The following is an 18,955-nucleotide window of genomic DNA, read 5'->3' as shown; positions in this document are numbered from 1 at the left end:
CACCAGTCTGGCTGCTGCATTCTGGATTAGTTGTAGTTTCCAGGTCACCTTCAAAGGTAGCCCCACATAGAGCGCATTGCAGTAGTCCAAGCGGGAGATAACTAGAGTATGCACCACTCTGGCGAGACAGTCCGCAAGCAGGTAGGGTCTCAGCCTGCGTACCAGATGGAGCTGGTAGACAGCTTCCCTGGACACAGATTTTACCTGTGCCTCCATGGACAGCTGTCTGTCCAAAATGACTCCCAGGCTGCGCACCTGGTCCTTCAGGGGCACAGTTACCCCATTCAGGACCAGGGAGTCCTCCACACTTGCCTGTCCCCCCAAAACAGTACTTCTGTCTTGTCAGGATTCAACCTCAATCTGTTAGCCGCCATCCATCCTCCAACCGCCTTCAGAGGATGGAGGGTTCTAGGATCTTGCCGGAGTCTCACACCTCCTCCTCAAAGACCAGCAGCCTCCCTTACCCAGCTTTGCAAAGGTGGTGCAAGGGTTGGGGTATTTGTGTGTGTCAAATTTTGACCTTTGCACAGGGTGCAATATACTCAAGGTCCACTCCTGATTTATGTAGGATCACCATATTTCAAAAAGTGAAAATCCAGACACAAACTATGAGAATGTGCATGGACACTGCTTTGGGTACATGTTTTGCTTCAACATATCTGGATAGTAGCAGCAGTTGTAAAGCATGCAGTGGTGGAAGGATGGGGAGAAACGTCCATTGTGTTCTTCACAACTGAAGTAATAAGCATGGCCTGATGAGGCCATTGAGTCCAGGGTCAACAATCGCCCAGCTGCACCACACCACTGTGTGTGCTACGGTGAATGGCTTTTTCTATCAGAGGTTTTAATGGGCTTTCGTTGCAGAAATTGATTGAGCATGATCCAGGGCATTTTTCCATATTTTAGAATGTGTGAACTTTTTGAGATGAGAGCGTCTGGTAAGAAAGAACTAGTATTAATGAATAGGGGAGGCAGCATTTCTAGAAACTCTGAAATGATTGGTTGCTAAGGGACTGTTCCAGAGTTTTTACTGAGTATGCATGTATATGCTGTTCTGATTTTGGGAGAACACTGTGTGTGCTCTCACAAGGAAGATCCATGTAGTATTCATACTGCAAACCTCCAAAAAGGCCACTTCTGATTTTACTTCTGGGGCAGAGTAGCTACCATAATACAATTTCTTGCTATTTTCCTGTTTCTATTTTTCACCTCTTGCCAGTTCAAGGTGCCTTTAGACTGAGAGCAACCAAGAGTGTCCACTGGTACTTATTGCCTCCAGAGCAGAATAACATTCTATTTCAGGATAATCTCTTTTCGCCTCTTTGGGTCATTGCCTTACAAGCCCTTGTGGGCCCAGTTCATTATTGTATTATGTCACACAGTGATGGGATGAGTGGGAACTGGATCTGTCTACCTGCTGGTTTGTGTTTGTTTTGGATCTCAGCGGCTCAAATAATGAGCAGATCCATGGCTTTGCAATGGTTAGAGAGAGAGGAATTAAGATCAATGTCTTCCTGTGCTTTGACCACGAGACCAGTCCTTTGGGGCTACAGTTCCAAAATAGTAGCAGTATAAGAACTTGCAGCAAGCCGTGGATATTCTAATCCCTTCGATGCTGTGGCATTTTCTTCCCCCTACCCATAGGAGTTCTGTTTTCATCGCTGGAATGCAATTGCACTCATTCCATGCTCAAGGAATTAAGTCATTTATATCTGGACTTGTTTATACTGGAGTCCTGATGGGAAGGAGGGTTTTGTGTGGGAAAATTCTCTTTCCCTGGCGTTCCGCACCCCCCACCTCTTCCCATTGCTGGGACTGTAACACAGTTAACTTTGGAGTGAATCTGTAGGTGACTAAATTAGTGCAAAGAGTTCTTTCTGAGTCGTACCGAACCCAAAGCAGTGACTTCTTGACGTACTTCAGCTTCAACAATAGAACATCGTTCTTTGACCTCTTGAATAAAATGGGTTATTTTAGGATGTGGTATACTGGATTTACAGCACACTGGTGAACAGCTGGTTTCTCACTCTCAGAATATCAGAACAGCTTACAAAAAAAGAAAAAATAGCACCCCCAGTTCTCCTCAGACGACAACCTTTTGTATCTTGCTTAATTTCCCCTTATGTTGCCTGAAGAAGATTCCAACCCCCCCCCCCGCCCCCGCCGAAGAATTTGAGTTCAAATATGCAATGCTTTTGTGCGGTAGTTGTTTGAGACTTTCCCCCCTCAGTTTCTTGGGACCTTTGCTGATTATATGGTATCAAATCACGGTTCATCTGTCTTCACTTCCAGCTGTATTTTCCTCTTGCCATTCAGTAATGAGAGGTGAAGTCAGCCTGCTTTTTGAGCATTTGTAAAGTACGAACGTGACGTTTTGCCAAAACGCTCTTCAATATTACTAAATATGAAGGGCTCCCCGCCCCCCCCCCTTGGGGATTTACATCCTTTTAAATGGAGCAACAGAGCCTTTAGGGTAGGTTATAGCATAATGCTTCTCACTTTGTAAAGTATGCACAGGCCTAAACAAATCCAAAAACATTCTTCACAGAATCACAGATTTATAGAGTTGGAAGAGACCATACCCCCTGCAATGCATGATTATTTCACCCAGCGTATGACTCCAACCTACGACCCTGATATTAAGAGTGTTATCCTCTACTGACTTGCTGGTTTTGTGTTCTTAAAGGCAAAATAATATTTCATGATGAATTCATCAAGTTAATCCTGTATTTCACTTTACTTTTTAGAATTAAAGCTGGGTGGTTGTTTTTTAATTTGGCCAGTTTTGAAATTTCCTTCGTATTTGGGGAGTTCAGATGATAATTGTTCCAATGCAAATGATAAGGTAGAGAGAGGTAAGCATTCCTTAACGTGTTTTGTAAGTTAAATTGTCACATCAGCTGTTAAAACTCCACTCTGCATTCTTTCTTTTCGGCAGACTTACATCGGTAGTGTGGTGATATCGATAAATCCATACAGATTGCTCCCTATTTATTCCCCAGAAAAAGTGGAAGAATACAGAAACAGAAACTTCTATGAACTCAGACCTCACATGTAAGTATGTAAAAAGTTTCAGGTTCTTCTTCTTCTTCTTCTTCTTCTTCTTCAAGAAATGCAGTTTATAGATGGGAACAGCTGTTTCCTGCAAGTCACAGAATGTGTTTGATCCATCGTGCCTTTGATTAGCTCTAAGTTTAATCGCAGAATTTTTTGTTCCGAGGGAAGAAATCTGGATATTTTGTTCACTGATTGTGATAGACGTTGGTCTTACAGATGACGCTGCTTTCTACTTACATCCTAGGCCAGAATTAGATGACACAGCAGATGCCTGGTGGCCACTGAAAATAGGAGCCCTGTGTTTTGCGCTCTCTCCTACTCTTCCTGCCTTCAGTAACTAGACCTGACTGGGAGGCAGGGAGGGAGAGGAAGTGGCTGGAGGAGTATTTGCAAATGAATGGATGGACATGGAAAAGTTGAAAGGTTAACCTTGCAAGGCAAGCTGGGTTAGGACTACCTGCTTGCTGAAATGGTAGACATGTCGCGTATAATGTTAAGTCAAGCCTCCACGTTCCTTCCCTGGTCTTCTTGCTGTTGCCATGCTACTTCTGGCTAAGCTGTGGTCTGGCTTAGCATTACCTCTGAATCTCCACAAATCATGTGCTGGGAGCCAAGAACAAATCTTGGTTGAAACTCGTGGCTTATCAGGAATGAGACAAACTATGAGCCCAACTTTGGAGGTCAAATGCGAAGCCAGACCGTGACTTAGCCCTGGGAGGCATGTCATCAGCAGGATTGGGGAAGGAGGGCTGCAACCACAATCTTCAGTTTTCTTATTTGTGCTAAGCCGCGGTTTACAAATGGAGATTCCCAACTCAATTTGTTTTGTAATGTTAACTGGGTCAAAGTGCCTTTCTTCCTTTAGCCAGGGATGTGGGCCCTCTGTCCTTCATCACTCCCTTCTTTTCCTTCTTCCTGTCACAATTTTAGTTGCACTTTCTGTTTCTAAAAAACTTCCCTGTCACCTCGCTTTTGCCCTTGCTCTGTATCAAGAAAGTTCCATGATTAAATGTTCTGATTTCTCTGCAAACTGAAACCTTGTGAATTGAGATTGGGTATATGTAATTTCAAATTGGGAATAGGGCTTTGCATATATATCCCTGCTTTTTCAACAAGGGGCACATGGTTCACCCTCCTCCTCAGTTAATCCCTACAACGACCCTGTGAGGTAGGCTAAGAGGCTGTGACTGACCTGAGATCACTTGAGCTTCATGACTGAGTGGGGAATTGAACCCTTATCTCCCAGGTCCTAGTCCGACACTCTACCACTACACCACACTGAATTCCTAGAGTACTTCTGCTATGGGGGCAGCTATATAAATTAAGTGTTTGATGTTTTGATGTGTTGAGGGTTTTTTCATTAAAAATGAAGCTGTATAGAGATGATGACGATGATGATGATGATGATGATAAATTCCATGGCAAAAAAAGGTGTCTAGACCTTCCATTGTCGCTACTGTAGCCTAGGCTTAGGGTGCCATTTGGCCATTACCGTATTTTTCGCTCTATAAGACGCACCCAGACCACAAGATGCACCTATTTTTGGGAGGAGGAAAACAAGAAGAAAAAATATTCTGAATCTCAGAAGCCAGAACAGCAAGAGGGATCGCTGCGCAGTGAAAGCAGCGATCCTTCTTGCTGTTCTGGCTTCTGTCATAGCTGCGCAGCCTGCATTCGCTCCATAAGAAGCACACACATTTCCCCTTACTTTTTAGGAGGGAAAAAGTGAGTCTTATAGAGCAAAAAATACGGTAGCTTATGCCTCTGAATTTCTAACTGCTCCCAATTCCCTCAGCTGGGAGTTGGTGGGAGTTGCAGCTGAGGAACAACTCTGTTCTAAGATTTACTTGTACTCAGATTCTCAGTCTGGTCCTTTTTGGAAGAAATGGGGGATTTGTTCTTTATCCTTCACCCCACTCCTTTTGTTGCTTTTGCCTTCTCAGAAAACCATTGAAATTGTTTAGTTCTGTGCGACAGGAGAGGATGCCTGGTATAGGAATAATCATGGCAATAGCCTGGGCCATCTCTGCATTCTAGGTGCTCCCCAGTGTGTCAGCAGCATCTGCAGATGTATCACTAGGAAAATCCCCAAGAGATAACAGGAATCTGTGTTTGCCAAGGAGGCCATGAAATCCTCATGTCTACAAGCGGATAAGCATTGGCATTCAATGTCAAAGCTCTGCATGGAAGTCTCAAGCGCCGCCTCTGAGACCAACTTAACTACTGCTGCGATTTTGCCGGAGGGCAAAGAAAAAACTTTTGCTGGTGTGCTTTGTGTGGTTCTGGCCCACTTCTGCCCGATCTCACTTTGAGCAGCGAGGGAAAAATGTGCTGAGGAAGCAGGAAGGCAAATGTCAGGCTAAGAGGTCATGGGATGTGCAGTTCTGTATCACTGGAGAACAAATTAAAGACAGACATCAGGAAAACAAAATCTTAAATAACAGTTCCTTCCAACTTAAGTTGATTCGCTCTTATCTGGTATTCACGTGCCGCTTATTAGTACATATGCATACCCGCCAACATTTATCTGATGAAAATAGGGACATCCTTTTAATAATAATAATAATAATAATAATAATAATAATAATAATAATACCCCCACCCATCTCACTGGGTTGCCCCAGCCACTCTGGGCAATAAGAACATTGCTGTTGTTTAGTCGTTTAGTTGTGTCTGACTCTCTGTGACCCCATGGACCAGAGCAGGCCAGGCACTTCTGTCTTCCACTGCCTCCCGCAGTTTAGTCAAACTCATGCTGGTAGCTTCAAGAACACTATCCAACCATCTCGTCCTCTGTCGTCCCCTTCTACTTGTGCCCTCCATCTTTCCCAACATCAGGGTCTTTTCCAGGGAGTCTTCTCTTCTCATGAGGTGGCCAAAGTATTGGAGCCTCAGCTTCAGGATCTGTCCTTCCAGTGAGCACTCAGGGCTGATTTCCTTAAGAATGGATAGGTTTATCTTCTTGCAGTCCATGGGACTCTCAAGAGTCTCCTCCAGCACCATAATTCAAAAGCATCAATTCTTCGGCGATCAGCCTTCTTTATGGTCCAGCTCTCACTATAAGAACATTCTAAAACATTAAACATTTAAAAGCTTCCCCATACCAGGCTGCCTTCAGGTGTCTTCTAAAGGTTGTACAGTGGTACCTCAGGTTACATACGCTTCAGGTTACCCAGAAATATTACCTCAGGTTAAGAACTTTGGTTCAGGATGAGAACAGAAATCATGCAGCGGCGGCATTGCAGCAGCGGGAGGCCCATTAGCTAAAGTGTTGCTTCAGGTTAAGAACAGTTTCAGGTTAAGAACAGACCTCCAGAATGAATTAAGTACTTAACCCGAGGTACCACTGTATAGTTACTTATCTCCCTGGCATCTGTTGTGAGGGTATTCCTTATGCAGGGCTGCCTTCAGGTTCTATAGATACTTATCTCCTTGCCTCAGGGGTGACATAACTCCATACTCACCAACATTTCTTCGACAAAAAATAGGAACGTCCTAAGGATAGCTCAGCTGGTAGAGCATGAGACTCTTCATCTCAGGGTTGTGGGTTCAAAACTCACATTGGGGAAAAGATTCCTGCATTGCAGGGGTTGGACTAGTTGACCCTCATGGTCTCTTCCAACTCTACAATTCTATGATTAGGACATTCGAGGATCAAATCTGAAACTGGGACAGCTTCTGCAAATGTGGGACTGTCCCTGGAAAATAGGGACACTTGGAGGGTCTGCATATGGCTTGAGTTGCATGCATAACAGATTAATAATAATAATAAATAAATAAATAAATAAATATTTTTTTATTTATACCCCGCCTTCCCCAACCAAGACCGGGCTCAGGGCGGCTAACAACCAATAATAAAAGCAAGTTGATTAAAATACAACTTAAAAAACAAGATTAAAATACAACATTAAAACATTAAAATGCCACCTCATCACAGGAGGAGAAAGAAAAAAAGGAAGAGGGGGAGGGAATCAAACTGATTCTAAGCCAAAGCCCAGGCGGAACAACTCTGTCTTACAGGCCCTGTGGGAAGAAATCAGATCCTGCAGGGCCCTGGTCTCATGAGACAGAGTGTTCCACCAGGCTGGAGCCAGTGTTGAAAAGGCCCTGGCTCTAGTTGAGGCTAATCTAACTTCCTTAGGGCCTGGGACCTCTAGGGTGTTGCTATTTATGGACCTTAAGGTCCTCTGTGGGGCAAACCAGGAGAGGCGGTCCCGTAGGTACGAGGGTCCTAGGCAAGGTATGTGGCAAGGTATATGTCCTGAATGGGGTAACTGTGCCCCTGAAGGACCAGGTGCGCAGCCTGGGAGTCATTTTGGACTCACAGCTGTCCATGGAGGCGCAGATTAACTCTGTGTCCAGGGCAGCTGTCTACCAGCTCCACCTGGTACGCAGGCTAAGACCCTACCTCCCCGCGGACTGTCTTGCCAGAGTGGTGCATGCTCTAGTTATCTCACGCTTGGACTACTGCAATGCGCTCTACGTGGGGCTACCTTTGAAGGTGACCCGGAAACTGCAATTAATCCAGAATGCGGCAGCTAGACTGGTGACTGGGAGTGGCCGCCGGGACCACATAACACCGGTTCTGAGAGATCTGCATTGGCTCCCAGTACGTTTCCGAGCACGATTCAAAGTGTTGGTGCTGACCTTTAAAGCCCTAAACGGCCTCGGTCCTGTATACCTGAAGGAGCGTCTCCACCCCCATCGTTCAGCCCGGACACTGAGATCCAGCGCCGAGGGCCTTCTGGCGGTTCCCTCATTGCGAGAAGTGAGGCTACAGGGAACCAGACAGAGGGCCTTCTCGGTAGTGGCGCCCGCCCTGTGGAACGCCCTCCCATCAGATGTCAAAGAGATAAAGAATTACCTGACGTTCAGAAGACATCTTAAGGCAGCCCTGTTCAGGGATGTTTTTAATATGTAATGCTGTATTGTTTTTAATACTGATTGGGAGCCGCCCAGAGTGGCTGGGGAAACTCAGCCAGATGGGCGGGGTATAAATAATAAATTATTATTATTATTATTATATGTGGCAAGGTAGGGGAAATGTGTCTTATGAGGACAAGCAAGGCACTGTCTCTTTTTGTTAACATTTTAAAAGCCCTATTAGCTACTAAATTAACCACATTTCTGGGTCCAAATGGTGGATGCCCCCACCCTGTACTTGGCTTCTACATTAATGACAGATATTAGAGGCACTATTTAAATGTGTGTGTATATAAGCAAAATAAATAGTTGTTTATTGTGTCCCCTCCCCTCGGGGTGGCAGTTTTGGGTGGAGAAGAGAGGAACCTCCTAAATTTCCTGTAGCAGTATAGCCAGCCATGTGGTTATATATGGCTCCTCCTGCAGCATTGTGCTTGGAAACTTGTTAATTACAGTTCCAGCCTAATTTTAAGTCTTACCAAGAATTGATACTTTTTAAAGCAATCAGGGTTCCAGTGAAACAAAAGTGAAAAGTAGACTCAGGCAAGGTAGGGTGGTCTCAAAAGGACACTGAGTGTCCTTTAACCTGATAATTATGTACTGCTTAGCTTTCCTGGTTTCAGTATTGAACTGTTATTGAACAGTATTATGTACACTGAGATGTTAGGCCTTTTTGTGGCAGATATAATTCATGCCACAACTCATGAGAAGAGAAGACTCCCTGGAAAAGACCCTGATGTTGGGAAAGATGGAGGGCACAAGTAGAAGGGGACGACAGAGGACGAGATGGCTGGACAGTGTTCTCAAAGCTACCAGCATGAGTTTGACCAAACTGAGGGAGGCAGTGGAAGACAGAAGTGCCTGGCGTGCTCTGGTCCATGGGGTCACAAAGAGTCGGACACAACTAAATGACTAAACAACAACATAATTCATCTATCTGAGCTGGAGTCTTGCGGGAGGGAGAAATCATATACCATATATTAAAAAAGTGGGGAAGAAAACTTGGATGAATGGTTTAAAAATGTGTGCATAGCTATCTTTTTATAGAACTCCCACCTATTTTGAATACATAATTCTCTCTGTGTGGTGTATGTTCACATCAATCCCTGTGGAACTGGGTGGTGGTTTGAAAGTGTCCAGAAGGCATGGAGAATTCTGCTAACTTTTTCTAAAAGGAAGTTGCATTTTTATTTTTTTATTTTTTTGCAGATTAGTGTGTAGGGGGTTGTGGAATTCACTGTGCAGCTATGTCTTCCCTCGGGCCTCTCAGATCTATGTGGATGTTAACAGTGCGATGATGCAGATACTTTTGCATTCTCCCTGGCTGTGTGGAATTCGCCAGACATGCCCTGCAGCAAACTTCACCCCGAACTCCCAGACCCCATGAAAATGGTTGGGGGTTTCATCATACCCCTTAAACATTTTTGTCCTCCATAATCAAAGCACATACTTAATCTGTATGGAACAAGCACAACATAGCACAGTGCAGCAGAGTGATGCTAATTAAAAAAACAAACACATTAGTGAAAATAAAATATTTGGTCTTGAGGCCCAGGCTGCTGAGAAGAGCCACACCAAACTGGCACATTTTTAGGGAAAAGTTAAGACGTTTCCATTCCTGTAGTGTAATGAAAACCATGGGCCCCAGGGCTTTGCAAGCTGCTTCTGGTAATTTGGCTCGGTCAAAGCAGCCTCTCTGTCTCCAGTATCAGCAAATAAAATAAAATAAATTGAGTACAGAGCAAAGGACACATATTCCTTCGTGTTCTTCAACCTTTTTGTGGATCACCTGAATGGAATTTATGGGTATCCCAGTAGTCTGTATGGCACAGTTTGAGAAACTTCTTACTTACAAGTCATTTCTGTCTTTTAGAAGGCAGACAAAAATATTCTGTTTGGGTAATCCCTTATGGCATCAGATGTGGGGTAGGTGAGGAACAGGTCAGAGGTTCCCCATGGCTGCTATAGTTTATACCATGGCTTAACACATCTCTCCCAAATGTCAGTTGTAGTTGTGACTTCACTCATTGGCTAAGAACACTTAAATATGTTAGTAGGCACATTTCTCATGAAAGAATTGGACATAGTGATGCTTGCACAGTTTGTCTCTTGAGTTCTTGAAGGACTTGAATCTCTTTTCTCTTTTTAATGAAAATTGGGAATTGGATACACCTAGTAGCATGGCTAGAATCAAGGTATAGGTAAAGGTAAAGGTACCCCTGACCGTTAGGTCCAGTTGCGGACTCTGGGGTTGTGGCGCTCATCTTGCTCTATAGGCCAAGGGAGCCGGCGTTTGTCCGCAGACAGCTTCCAGGTCATGTGGCCAGCATGACAAGGCCACTTCTGGTGAACCAGAGCAGCACATGGAAATCCCGTTTACCTTCCCGCCGGAGTGGTACCTATTTATTTACTTGCACTTTGACGTGCTTTCAAACTGCTAGGTGGGCAGGAGCTGGGACCGAACAACGGGAGCTCACCCCATCACGGGGATTTGAACCACCGACCTTATGATCGGCAAGCCCTAGGCTCTGTGGTTTATACCACAGCGCCACCCGTGTCCCAGAATCAAGGTAAAACCTGGTGAATTAGGCAATATGGCAACCCTAGTGGATACCTAAATTAAATTTCAGTTGGCACTCCTATCCTAAGACCTCCTCTAAAATACTTTGCAGTGCTCACTTCTTTGTGAAATTCCTAATGTTCTTGTTCTTGTATGTCAGGATTATGAATCAGAAATAGTTAAAATTCTTTCACTAGAACACTGTTTAGATTTCCTGTTACCAGCAAGATCTCTTATTGCTCAATGTTCATAGTGAACTACTGTCAGTCTTGCTTTGGTGACCAAGTTTATAAAGTAATGTTCATAAAGTGAGCATTTGGCGAGAGAACTGCTAACTTCAGTATTTCACCATATTGTATATGTGTATTTTCTTAATGAAACTTCTTTGTGTCTGGAGTATTTAATGGCCTGTAAAAAATTTTAGGAGATGGCATGCACTTCTGCTCTCGATTCCACATATAGATATATTTTTAATTAATTGGTTCTGTAGGATTAGAATTGCATTGAGAGCTACAGTTTGTTTATGTAATGGGAAGCGGTTTTGCAAATTGGTTCTACCAGATTCCGACCGTAGCTTAATGATGTTGGGGCCTTTTCTCAGTGAGGAAAAGTAAAGCTGAGAAAACAATGCGCTTGTAAACGTAAACACATCTGCAGTCTTTGAGCATTGACACATGGACACTTCCATTGTAGACTACTGTGCGGCCTCGCAAGTACATTTAGAAAGAGGAAAAAACACAGACAGTCATTAAAAGATACCAGGCTGCTTATGCAGGATTGCCAACTGTATTTTTTAAAAAATTGTGCCCAGTGCTTGGAGCTCTCTGGAAAAATGGATGAAGTTAGTAGTATTTAATGCAGAGGGAGTCTGTTCACCTAAGGTGCACAATTTAAAAGCTGATGGGGAGGCCTTTCCCATCTCGCTCCTTGATTTCTGGCTACTGGCTTAGAAGCAAATCTAAACCACAACCAGGCCATTTCTATTTCTGTTTGGTTGGCAACCCTTGTCTCCTATATGACCAATGCCCTGAAAACCAAGACTTCCCCACTTAGATGAGATCCTAACTTTCCACATGTAACTAGGGTGGTTAAACATTGAAGGGGATGTGCAATTCTATTACAGTGGTACCTTGGTTCTCAAACTTAATTCGTTCCTCAAGTCCGTTCCGAAACCAAAGCGTTCCAAAACCAAGGCACGCTTTCCCATAGAAAGTAATGCAAAACGATTAATCCGTTCCAGACTTTTAAAAACAACCCCTAAAACTGCAATTTAACATGAATTTTATGATCTAACGAGACCATAAAAGGAAAGCAATAAGCAATGTACTGCAGTCACACAATCAATCAATCAATCAATCAATCAGTAGCTGAACTGGGTTCCACACAGTCACAAAAACAAAACAAAAAAGCTGCAAAAACAAAAATGCAAAATAAATAAGCAAAAACAGACAGACCTCAGTGTAACACTCAAAATGGAAGTGTAACACTCAAATCACCAGCGTAACACTCAAAACGAAAGTGTGGCACTCAAAACGGAGCATGTTCGACTTCTGAAAAAAGTTCGCAAACCGGAACACTTATGTCCGGGTTTGCAGTGTTTGGGTTCCGAGTTGTTTGAGTACCAAGGTGTTTGAGAAGCAAGGTACCACTGTATCATCATCATCATCATCATCAATGCATTTATTATTAATAATAATCATAATAAGAAAACTACGCCATTGAGATTTTAGGAGCTTTGGTCTTGAAGATAGCTGGTCTTGGAGAGACAGATGTTTTAGCAGTGTTCAGATGTTTGCCCAAATGAGCAGGGGGCGGGGAGAGCATGACCACCCACTCTGCCTCCATTCCTTAGGGTCCTCAGCCACATGGGCAGAGCCTACACACAAATTGTATGTGCATAGGTTCATTTAGACATTTACACTCGGCTTTGGCTGAGATTCCTGCATTTCAGGGAGTTGGTCTAGACTCTAGATGACCCTTGGGGTCCCTTCCAATTCCATGATTCTGCACCAAATGTGTGCAAGGAGCAGCGTTTCCCAGTCTCCACTCTTCTTGCATTCGGACAAATGTCTGAACGGTAAACCCTAAGTTTGGTCTTAATTTTAGACAAGGAAATGCTCCCATTGTCTTAAAAAGTGAAATGTGAGCTGATTTTCAATTTGGCCTTTAGTGAACTTGTGGGATGCAGATTAAGTTCTGAGATAGTAGTGACATTCTGACCAGGTGCGGCGGTGATGGGGGGCATAATTCCGCGCCCCCCCCAAGTAAACCTGGACCCAGCAGTTTCCGACATGTCAGTTTATGGATGGATTTCAGAAAACTGTAAAGCGTCAAACCCATCACCCAACTCCAAAAGTGGTAAGGGAGTCAGAAGTCAACATTGCTTAGTTTAAGTTGTTATTCTAAATAGGAAGTGTGAAGATGTGCCCTGTGTAAATGAAAGAGATGTAAACTAAAGTATTTGGCACGAGTGCTGATGGTTCTCTCTTATATTCCCTTTGTTCCTAGAAAATATGACCATTAGTTGTAGAGGCCCCCAGTTGCAATTAACAGCAGCTGCCTGTCCCTTTCATTGAAAATGTGTCATTTATATTTAAGGCTTTATTTTTCCCCTGCCTGCTTCAATTTACAGCATACAAATGGCATCCATCTGTTGCCCTAAGTGCCTTTGGCCATTATTCAAAGTAACAATAAGGGTGGCAGCAATAAGTCCTTAGAAACAGCTATTTTGCTGAAAAGCTGATAGCTTGAACCTCACCCACTAAGCAAATCCTTAATAAATAGGCTAGCCTATCTTGCTTGAATTTGGGATTTTTGTTTTAACTATATTTGGTCTGGGAAGCTTTGGATTTATAAAAGGGAACAAAAGTTTCTAGCTATTAAGATACACATAATTATATTAAACGCGTACAAGATGGAACCAAAAGTTTTTGATAACTTAAATGTTAAAGACAGAATTGAATGGTGGCTTTGGCTTAGAGCAGTGGCTCTTAATAAGCCAAGTACTGCAGACCCCCTGTTTTTCCAAAAGTCAAACCATGGACCCCTTGCTTTTGAAAATGTTGAAATTGTCAGCATCGCCCCTGAGCCAGTGCACCAACTGGACTCATGCACTTCAACCCAGACTGGGCTTGGCGAGCTGGGTAGCACTTCCAGAGACCACCTTCTGCCCAGGAACAGGTCAAAGTGCTGTGGACTCACAGCTTAGAGTTGTGAGCACCGGATTCACTTCCACAATACAGTCGTCGCACAGCAGAGTATAGCAGAGTCTAGCAGTGTATAAACGACTCGGAGAGCAGCTCTGTAGAATATCTTCTTTTATTCTATAACTACAACTATAATATAAAACTATATACAGAGCTAAATAGGTCTAAGCATAAATGAATGCTGCACTGAGTGTCTGCAGCTGCTCTTAGCAGCAACCTTATCTCTACACACGATCTCTAACACTCAGTCTCTCTCTCTCTCCCGGACACACTGACTGACTGACTGACTGACTGACTGACTGACTTGGTGCTGGAGCTGAATAAGTAGAAAGCAGAACACTGCTCCTCCTCTCTGGAGAATCAGCAGACTCGTCAGGAGATTCTTGGATATGGGAGGGGTGAAATCTCCTCAGAAATCTCTGTGGTAGTTTTTCTTATGTGACTAGTACCACTATAGCTCCAACATGTCCCAGCTCAAACTGGGGATGCATGTCTTCAGGGACAAACTCTAACGCGAGTCACATGACCCACACGAGAGCACAGCCCCCCCAACAGTTGATGGGTATGTGCCATACATTTGGTCATGCAGGTTGAGGATTTTATTATCCGTATACTAACATAGCAATCCTAACATAAGGAAAAGGTAAAAGGACCCCTGACCGTTAGGTCCAGTCGTGGATGACTCCGGGGTTGCGGCGCTCATCTCACTTTATTGGCCGAGGGAGCAGGCGTACAGCTTCCGAGTCATGTGGCCAGCATGACCAAGTCGCTTCTGGCGAACCAGAGCAGCACACGGAAACACCGTTTACCTTCCCACCAGAGTGGTACCTATTTATCTACTTTAACGTGCTTTTGAACTGCTAGGTTGGCAGGAGCTGGGACCGAGCAATGGGAGCTCACCCCATTGCGGGTATTCGAACTGCCAACCTTCTGATCGGCAAGCCTAGGCTCTGTGGTTTAACCCACAGTGCCACCCACGTCCCTAACATAGTTCCATCCTTATTTCAGACATTTAGCTGGTGATCTCTCTCTCTCATGCACACCCACTCACCCACCCCAATATTGGAGTGAAAGCTCAAATAAAACCTGCTTTAGCATTTTTAGGTTTCTGAATTCTAGGTAATGTTGTAGAAACATATTATATTAAAGCAATGTGTATGTGTATGCAGTGGTACCTCGGGTTAAGTACTTAATTCGTTCTGGAGGTCTGTTCTTAACTTGAAACTGTTCTTAACCTGAAGCACCACTTTAGCTAATGGGGCCTCCTGCTGCCACCATGCCGCCGGAGCATTATTTCTGTTCTCATCCTGAAACAAAGTTCTTAACCCAAGGTACTATTTCTGGGTTAGTGGAGTCTGTAACCTGAAGCGTATGTAACCTGAAGCGTATGTAACCCAAGGTACCACTGTTCTTTCTTTCTTTCTTTCTTTCTTTCTTTCTTTCTTTCTTTCTTTCTTTCTTTCTTTCTTTTAGATGCACTATGATTTTCACTTTTCAATATTAAGAACTTCAACTTTTTTCTCCCCACTTTTATTTTTAATCTTGATGATATTTTCTTGTGCGAGTTCAAGGTTGTAAACTGAATGGCTAAACTCACACCTGGTAGCACATCAGTTAGTTGAAGTTGTGTATAGAGAAGCAGTTATTTTAAAAAGTTCTCTCACTTCCCCCATCCCATTAAGCATGCATCTAACTACAGTGAACCTTACTTTAGCAGGAATATGTGCAGAATAATGCCCCCCCAGAAACGACCAAAACATATTTCCCATTACAATTATGTTTAAAATGATACCCTTGGGATATGAGAAAGGGTCTCTCTCAAAATAAATTGCCATTGATTATTCAGAGAAAGAAGCATGCAAGTCAGAGAAATGATAAAGAGGTTCCATTCCCCTTATATCTCTCCCTGCTGCCCCCCCCCCGCCAATTGTAGGTGTAAACAGAATCGCAAAATTGAATTATTTCCCCAAAGGGAAGTGAAATATTACATTGAGAGCAGTTATAATAAACGACAGTCCTCAATATTAACTAAAAAGAGAGAGAGAACAAATTTATTGTCCCTTTTCTGCTTTAAAAATATATTGATCAAGTTAGTAAGTTTTCCTTAATGTACTAAAAGTGTGACTTCAACTTTAAGGTTTGTGTAAATCTTAATTCTCGGTATCGTGTACCATGCCCTTTCCCTCTTCTTGTACAATTACTCTCCCCCACTCCCCGTCGCCTTTATAAAAACCACACACCATGAAATCTACTCGTATCACATTTTTTCAAAAAAATAAATAAAATAAAATAAAATGGTAAAAGGAACGTTTCAGTTCCTGCAATTGAGCATGTGGCTCAAAAATGTAAAAGTGGCGTACTTAAAACTGCGTATGCGCAAATGAGAAAAATATGCACAGCCGTTTGTGAGTCTTATTAGTGGGATAGGATGAAAAGGAAAATGAGTGGAAATGGCTGGTTTTCCTCCCCCCCCCTTCCCCCTTGGAGCATTAAGAGTTGGTGCTTGCAAGGCAAATGGAAGCAGTGTGCCTTAATGTGAGGTTTGAAAAGAGCTATGAGTCAATTAGACTCGGAGGCATTGAGGGTATTCCAGATGGTGGGGACATTGTATGAGAAGGATGTCCCACCTGCTGTGAGTAAGCAGCAGGGACAGACTGCGCTGTTGTTTGCTTACGGTGGGGGGGGACAGTGTTTCGGGGGGGGGCAAGAAGGGTTGTGTTTGTAGTGTTTGTTCTGGCCCCAGAAAATTGACTGGGTATCGTCTCGCTGAAATGAGGGATTTCAGGACAAAAAGGGAACGTTCAAAGGGAAGCATGTACCGCTCTCACAAGCATCTCATCATAACGCGTGTTTCTCTTGTCCGAAAAAGTTCTGTCTCTCTCTTTCTTGTTGCGTGTGGAGGTCCCCAAGCCACCCCTCGAAATAATTCACAATTCACACGTAATTTTAGTTTAAGGTTTTTGGCACTATTTTGGCCACAACTTTATTAAAATACAAAATCTGTGAGTGGTTGCTTAGGCATTGTTTATGACTATCTGTCCCCCCGCCTGGGACAGAATTGACTATCCGAACTCCCTCGGAAGCCAGTGAAAGGAAAACAATGTTGGGGATCAGTTGAGCTGAGCGACAGTCCCTCACCGCTCACCCAACCAGCTCCCCAAGGCTTGCCGGCCCTGGTCCCATTTCAGGGATTGGACGAAATCGTGGCAAGCCCTTGGATTCCTTTAACAGAATTCCCTTCCAGCACCATTGGAGGGGCAGGCCCAGCCTATCCTGACCCCTCCACCACCAATTTTTATAACCAATGCCTAACCGCAACCTTACAAGTTGTGACAAATTGCTAAGTAGTAGGCAAAAACCAGATGGCACCAACCAATCAGCCAAATGGCAAAATTCCTACTAGGCCCCTGCCCCAACGGCAGACGACCACATGACAGGCAAAGCAAGGTCAACCGGAAAACAGGGCGGGCGGGCGGGCGGGTGATCCGATGCTCACTGCGAAAGAGAAAGCAGAAGTACAGTGGTGCCTCGCAAGAGGAAAAGAATCCGTTCCGCGAGTCTCTTCATCTAGCGTTTTTTCGTCTTGCGAAGCAAGCCCATTGACGGATTAGCGGATTAGTGCTATTAGTGGCTTTTAGCGGCTTATTGGTTTAGCGGATAAGCAGATAAGCGGCTTAGCGGCTTAGAAAAAGGGGGGGGAACCCCGCAGGAACTCGCAAGACATTTTCGTCTTGCGAAGCAAGCCCATAGGGAAATTCGTTTGCGAAGCGCCTCCAAAACGGAAAACCCTTTCGTCTAGCGGGTTTTCCGTCTTGCAAGGCATTCGTCTTGCGGGGCACCACTGTAGTGAGCCCCAATATGTAAAGCCTATGGTCCCACCCACACAATTTGCTACATGCAATTTGCCCCAGCAACCTGGTCAGCCAATCATTGTGTCAGGCACTAACCATTAACCTGCCTGGCAACAGAGGGCTGGCCTGGCGGCCCCCACCGCAACCCGTGCTCTCATTTTAGGGAGAACACGCTTTGCGTGATAGTCTTCAGCAATGACCCCTGGCGCCTTGTCCTTGGGGCCCATGTTAAAAGATTCGTCTTGGTTTTGCTTGGACTAAAAACCAAGACATCACTGCCTGCCCTGTGGCACAACGGGTCAGTGTCTCTGGCTGTGGTTGCAGGTTCGAGCCCACCCAGGGACTGTGGGCAGGATTCTTGCATTGCAGGGGGGGTGGACTAGATGATCCTTGGGACCCCCTTTAACTCCACAATTCTATGAGTCTATACCAGGCATAGACCAACTCTGGCCCTCCAGATGTTTGGGACTAGTCCCAAACATCTGGAGGGCCAGAGTTGGCCTATGCCTGTTCTATACCCTGTCTTTCTGTAATAGAAGGTGACTTGAGAGCATATTCTGTAGCCTGGCCATAAGTCTATGGAGAAAGGGGTGCCTGTTTCACAGAGGCTGGATTCTCCCATAATCCAGGCCTAAGCAATTGTGAGATTCTGTTTTAAAACATTGATCTCTTTTTAGTGCCTAAGGGGTATGAACATTAACAATATTACATGTTAACATGGGTAGAGTTTATTTGTTCCTGAGGCTTTTGAGTAGGGCAGGATTAGAAAGTGGATTAAAGACTCGTTTTGAATACAGTGGTGCCTCGCAAGGCGAAAAGAATCCGTTCCGCGATTCTCTTCGTCTAGTGGTTTTTTCGTCTTGCGAAGCAAGCCCATTGACGGCTTAGCGGATTAGCGCTATTAGCGGTTTAGCGGTTTTTAGCGGCTTATCGGCTTAGCGGATAAGCGGCTTAGCGGCTTAGAAAAGGGGGGGGGGAGGGAAAAAAACCACAGGAACTTGCAAGACATTTTCGTCTCGCGAAGCAAGCCCATAGGAAATTCGTTTTGCGAAGCACCTCCAAAACGGAAAACTCTTTCGTCTAGCGAGTTTTCCGTCTTGCGAGGCATTCGTCTTGCGGGGCACCAACGTAAGATTCTTCGCTGAAACAGTGGTGTTTTTGAGAAGGTGGGCCAGAATTATGCAGGAAAAGTCAATGGGGAGAGAGGCACATTTCATAGCATTTGAAAATCTGTCTTTGCCAACCCAGTGCCCTCCAGATGTTTTGGACTATGACCATTGCACGTGTTTTATTCTACTGTCCATTTAATGCAAAAAATCCAGGACAGATATTTCAACCCCATACTGAAAGAAAGTTGA

The 18,955-nt window shown here is 44.3% G+C and overlaps 1 protein-coding gene across 3 annotated transcripts in view; it reads left to right on the top strand.

Moving 5' to 3' along the window:
* Window positions 1-18,955, top strand: part of MYO1B (myosin IB) — a 159,141-nt gene that overhangs the window by 63,643 nt on the left and 76,543 nt on the right. For all 3 annotated transcript variants that reach the window (XM_081861221.1, XM_081861223.1, XM_081861222.1), the window contains one exon: window positions 2,939-3,054. In XM_081861221.1, the coding sequence (XP_081717347.1) occupies window positions 2,939-3,054 (116 nt within the window). The remainder of the gene's footprint in view (window positions 1-2,938; window positions 3,055-18,955) is intronic.

Source organism: Podarcis erhardii (assembly GCF_964252035.2).
Source record: "Podarcis erhardii genome assembly, chromosome: 1".
Classification (NCBI taxonomy): Eukaryota; Metazoa; Chordata; class Lepidosauria; order Squamata; family Lacertidae; genus Podarcis; species Podarcis erhardii.
Note: the sequence above shows the minus strand (reverse complement) of the source record. Positions and strands in the feature narration are given on the sequence as shown.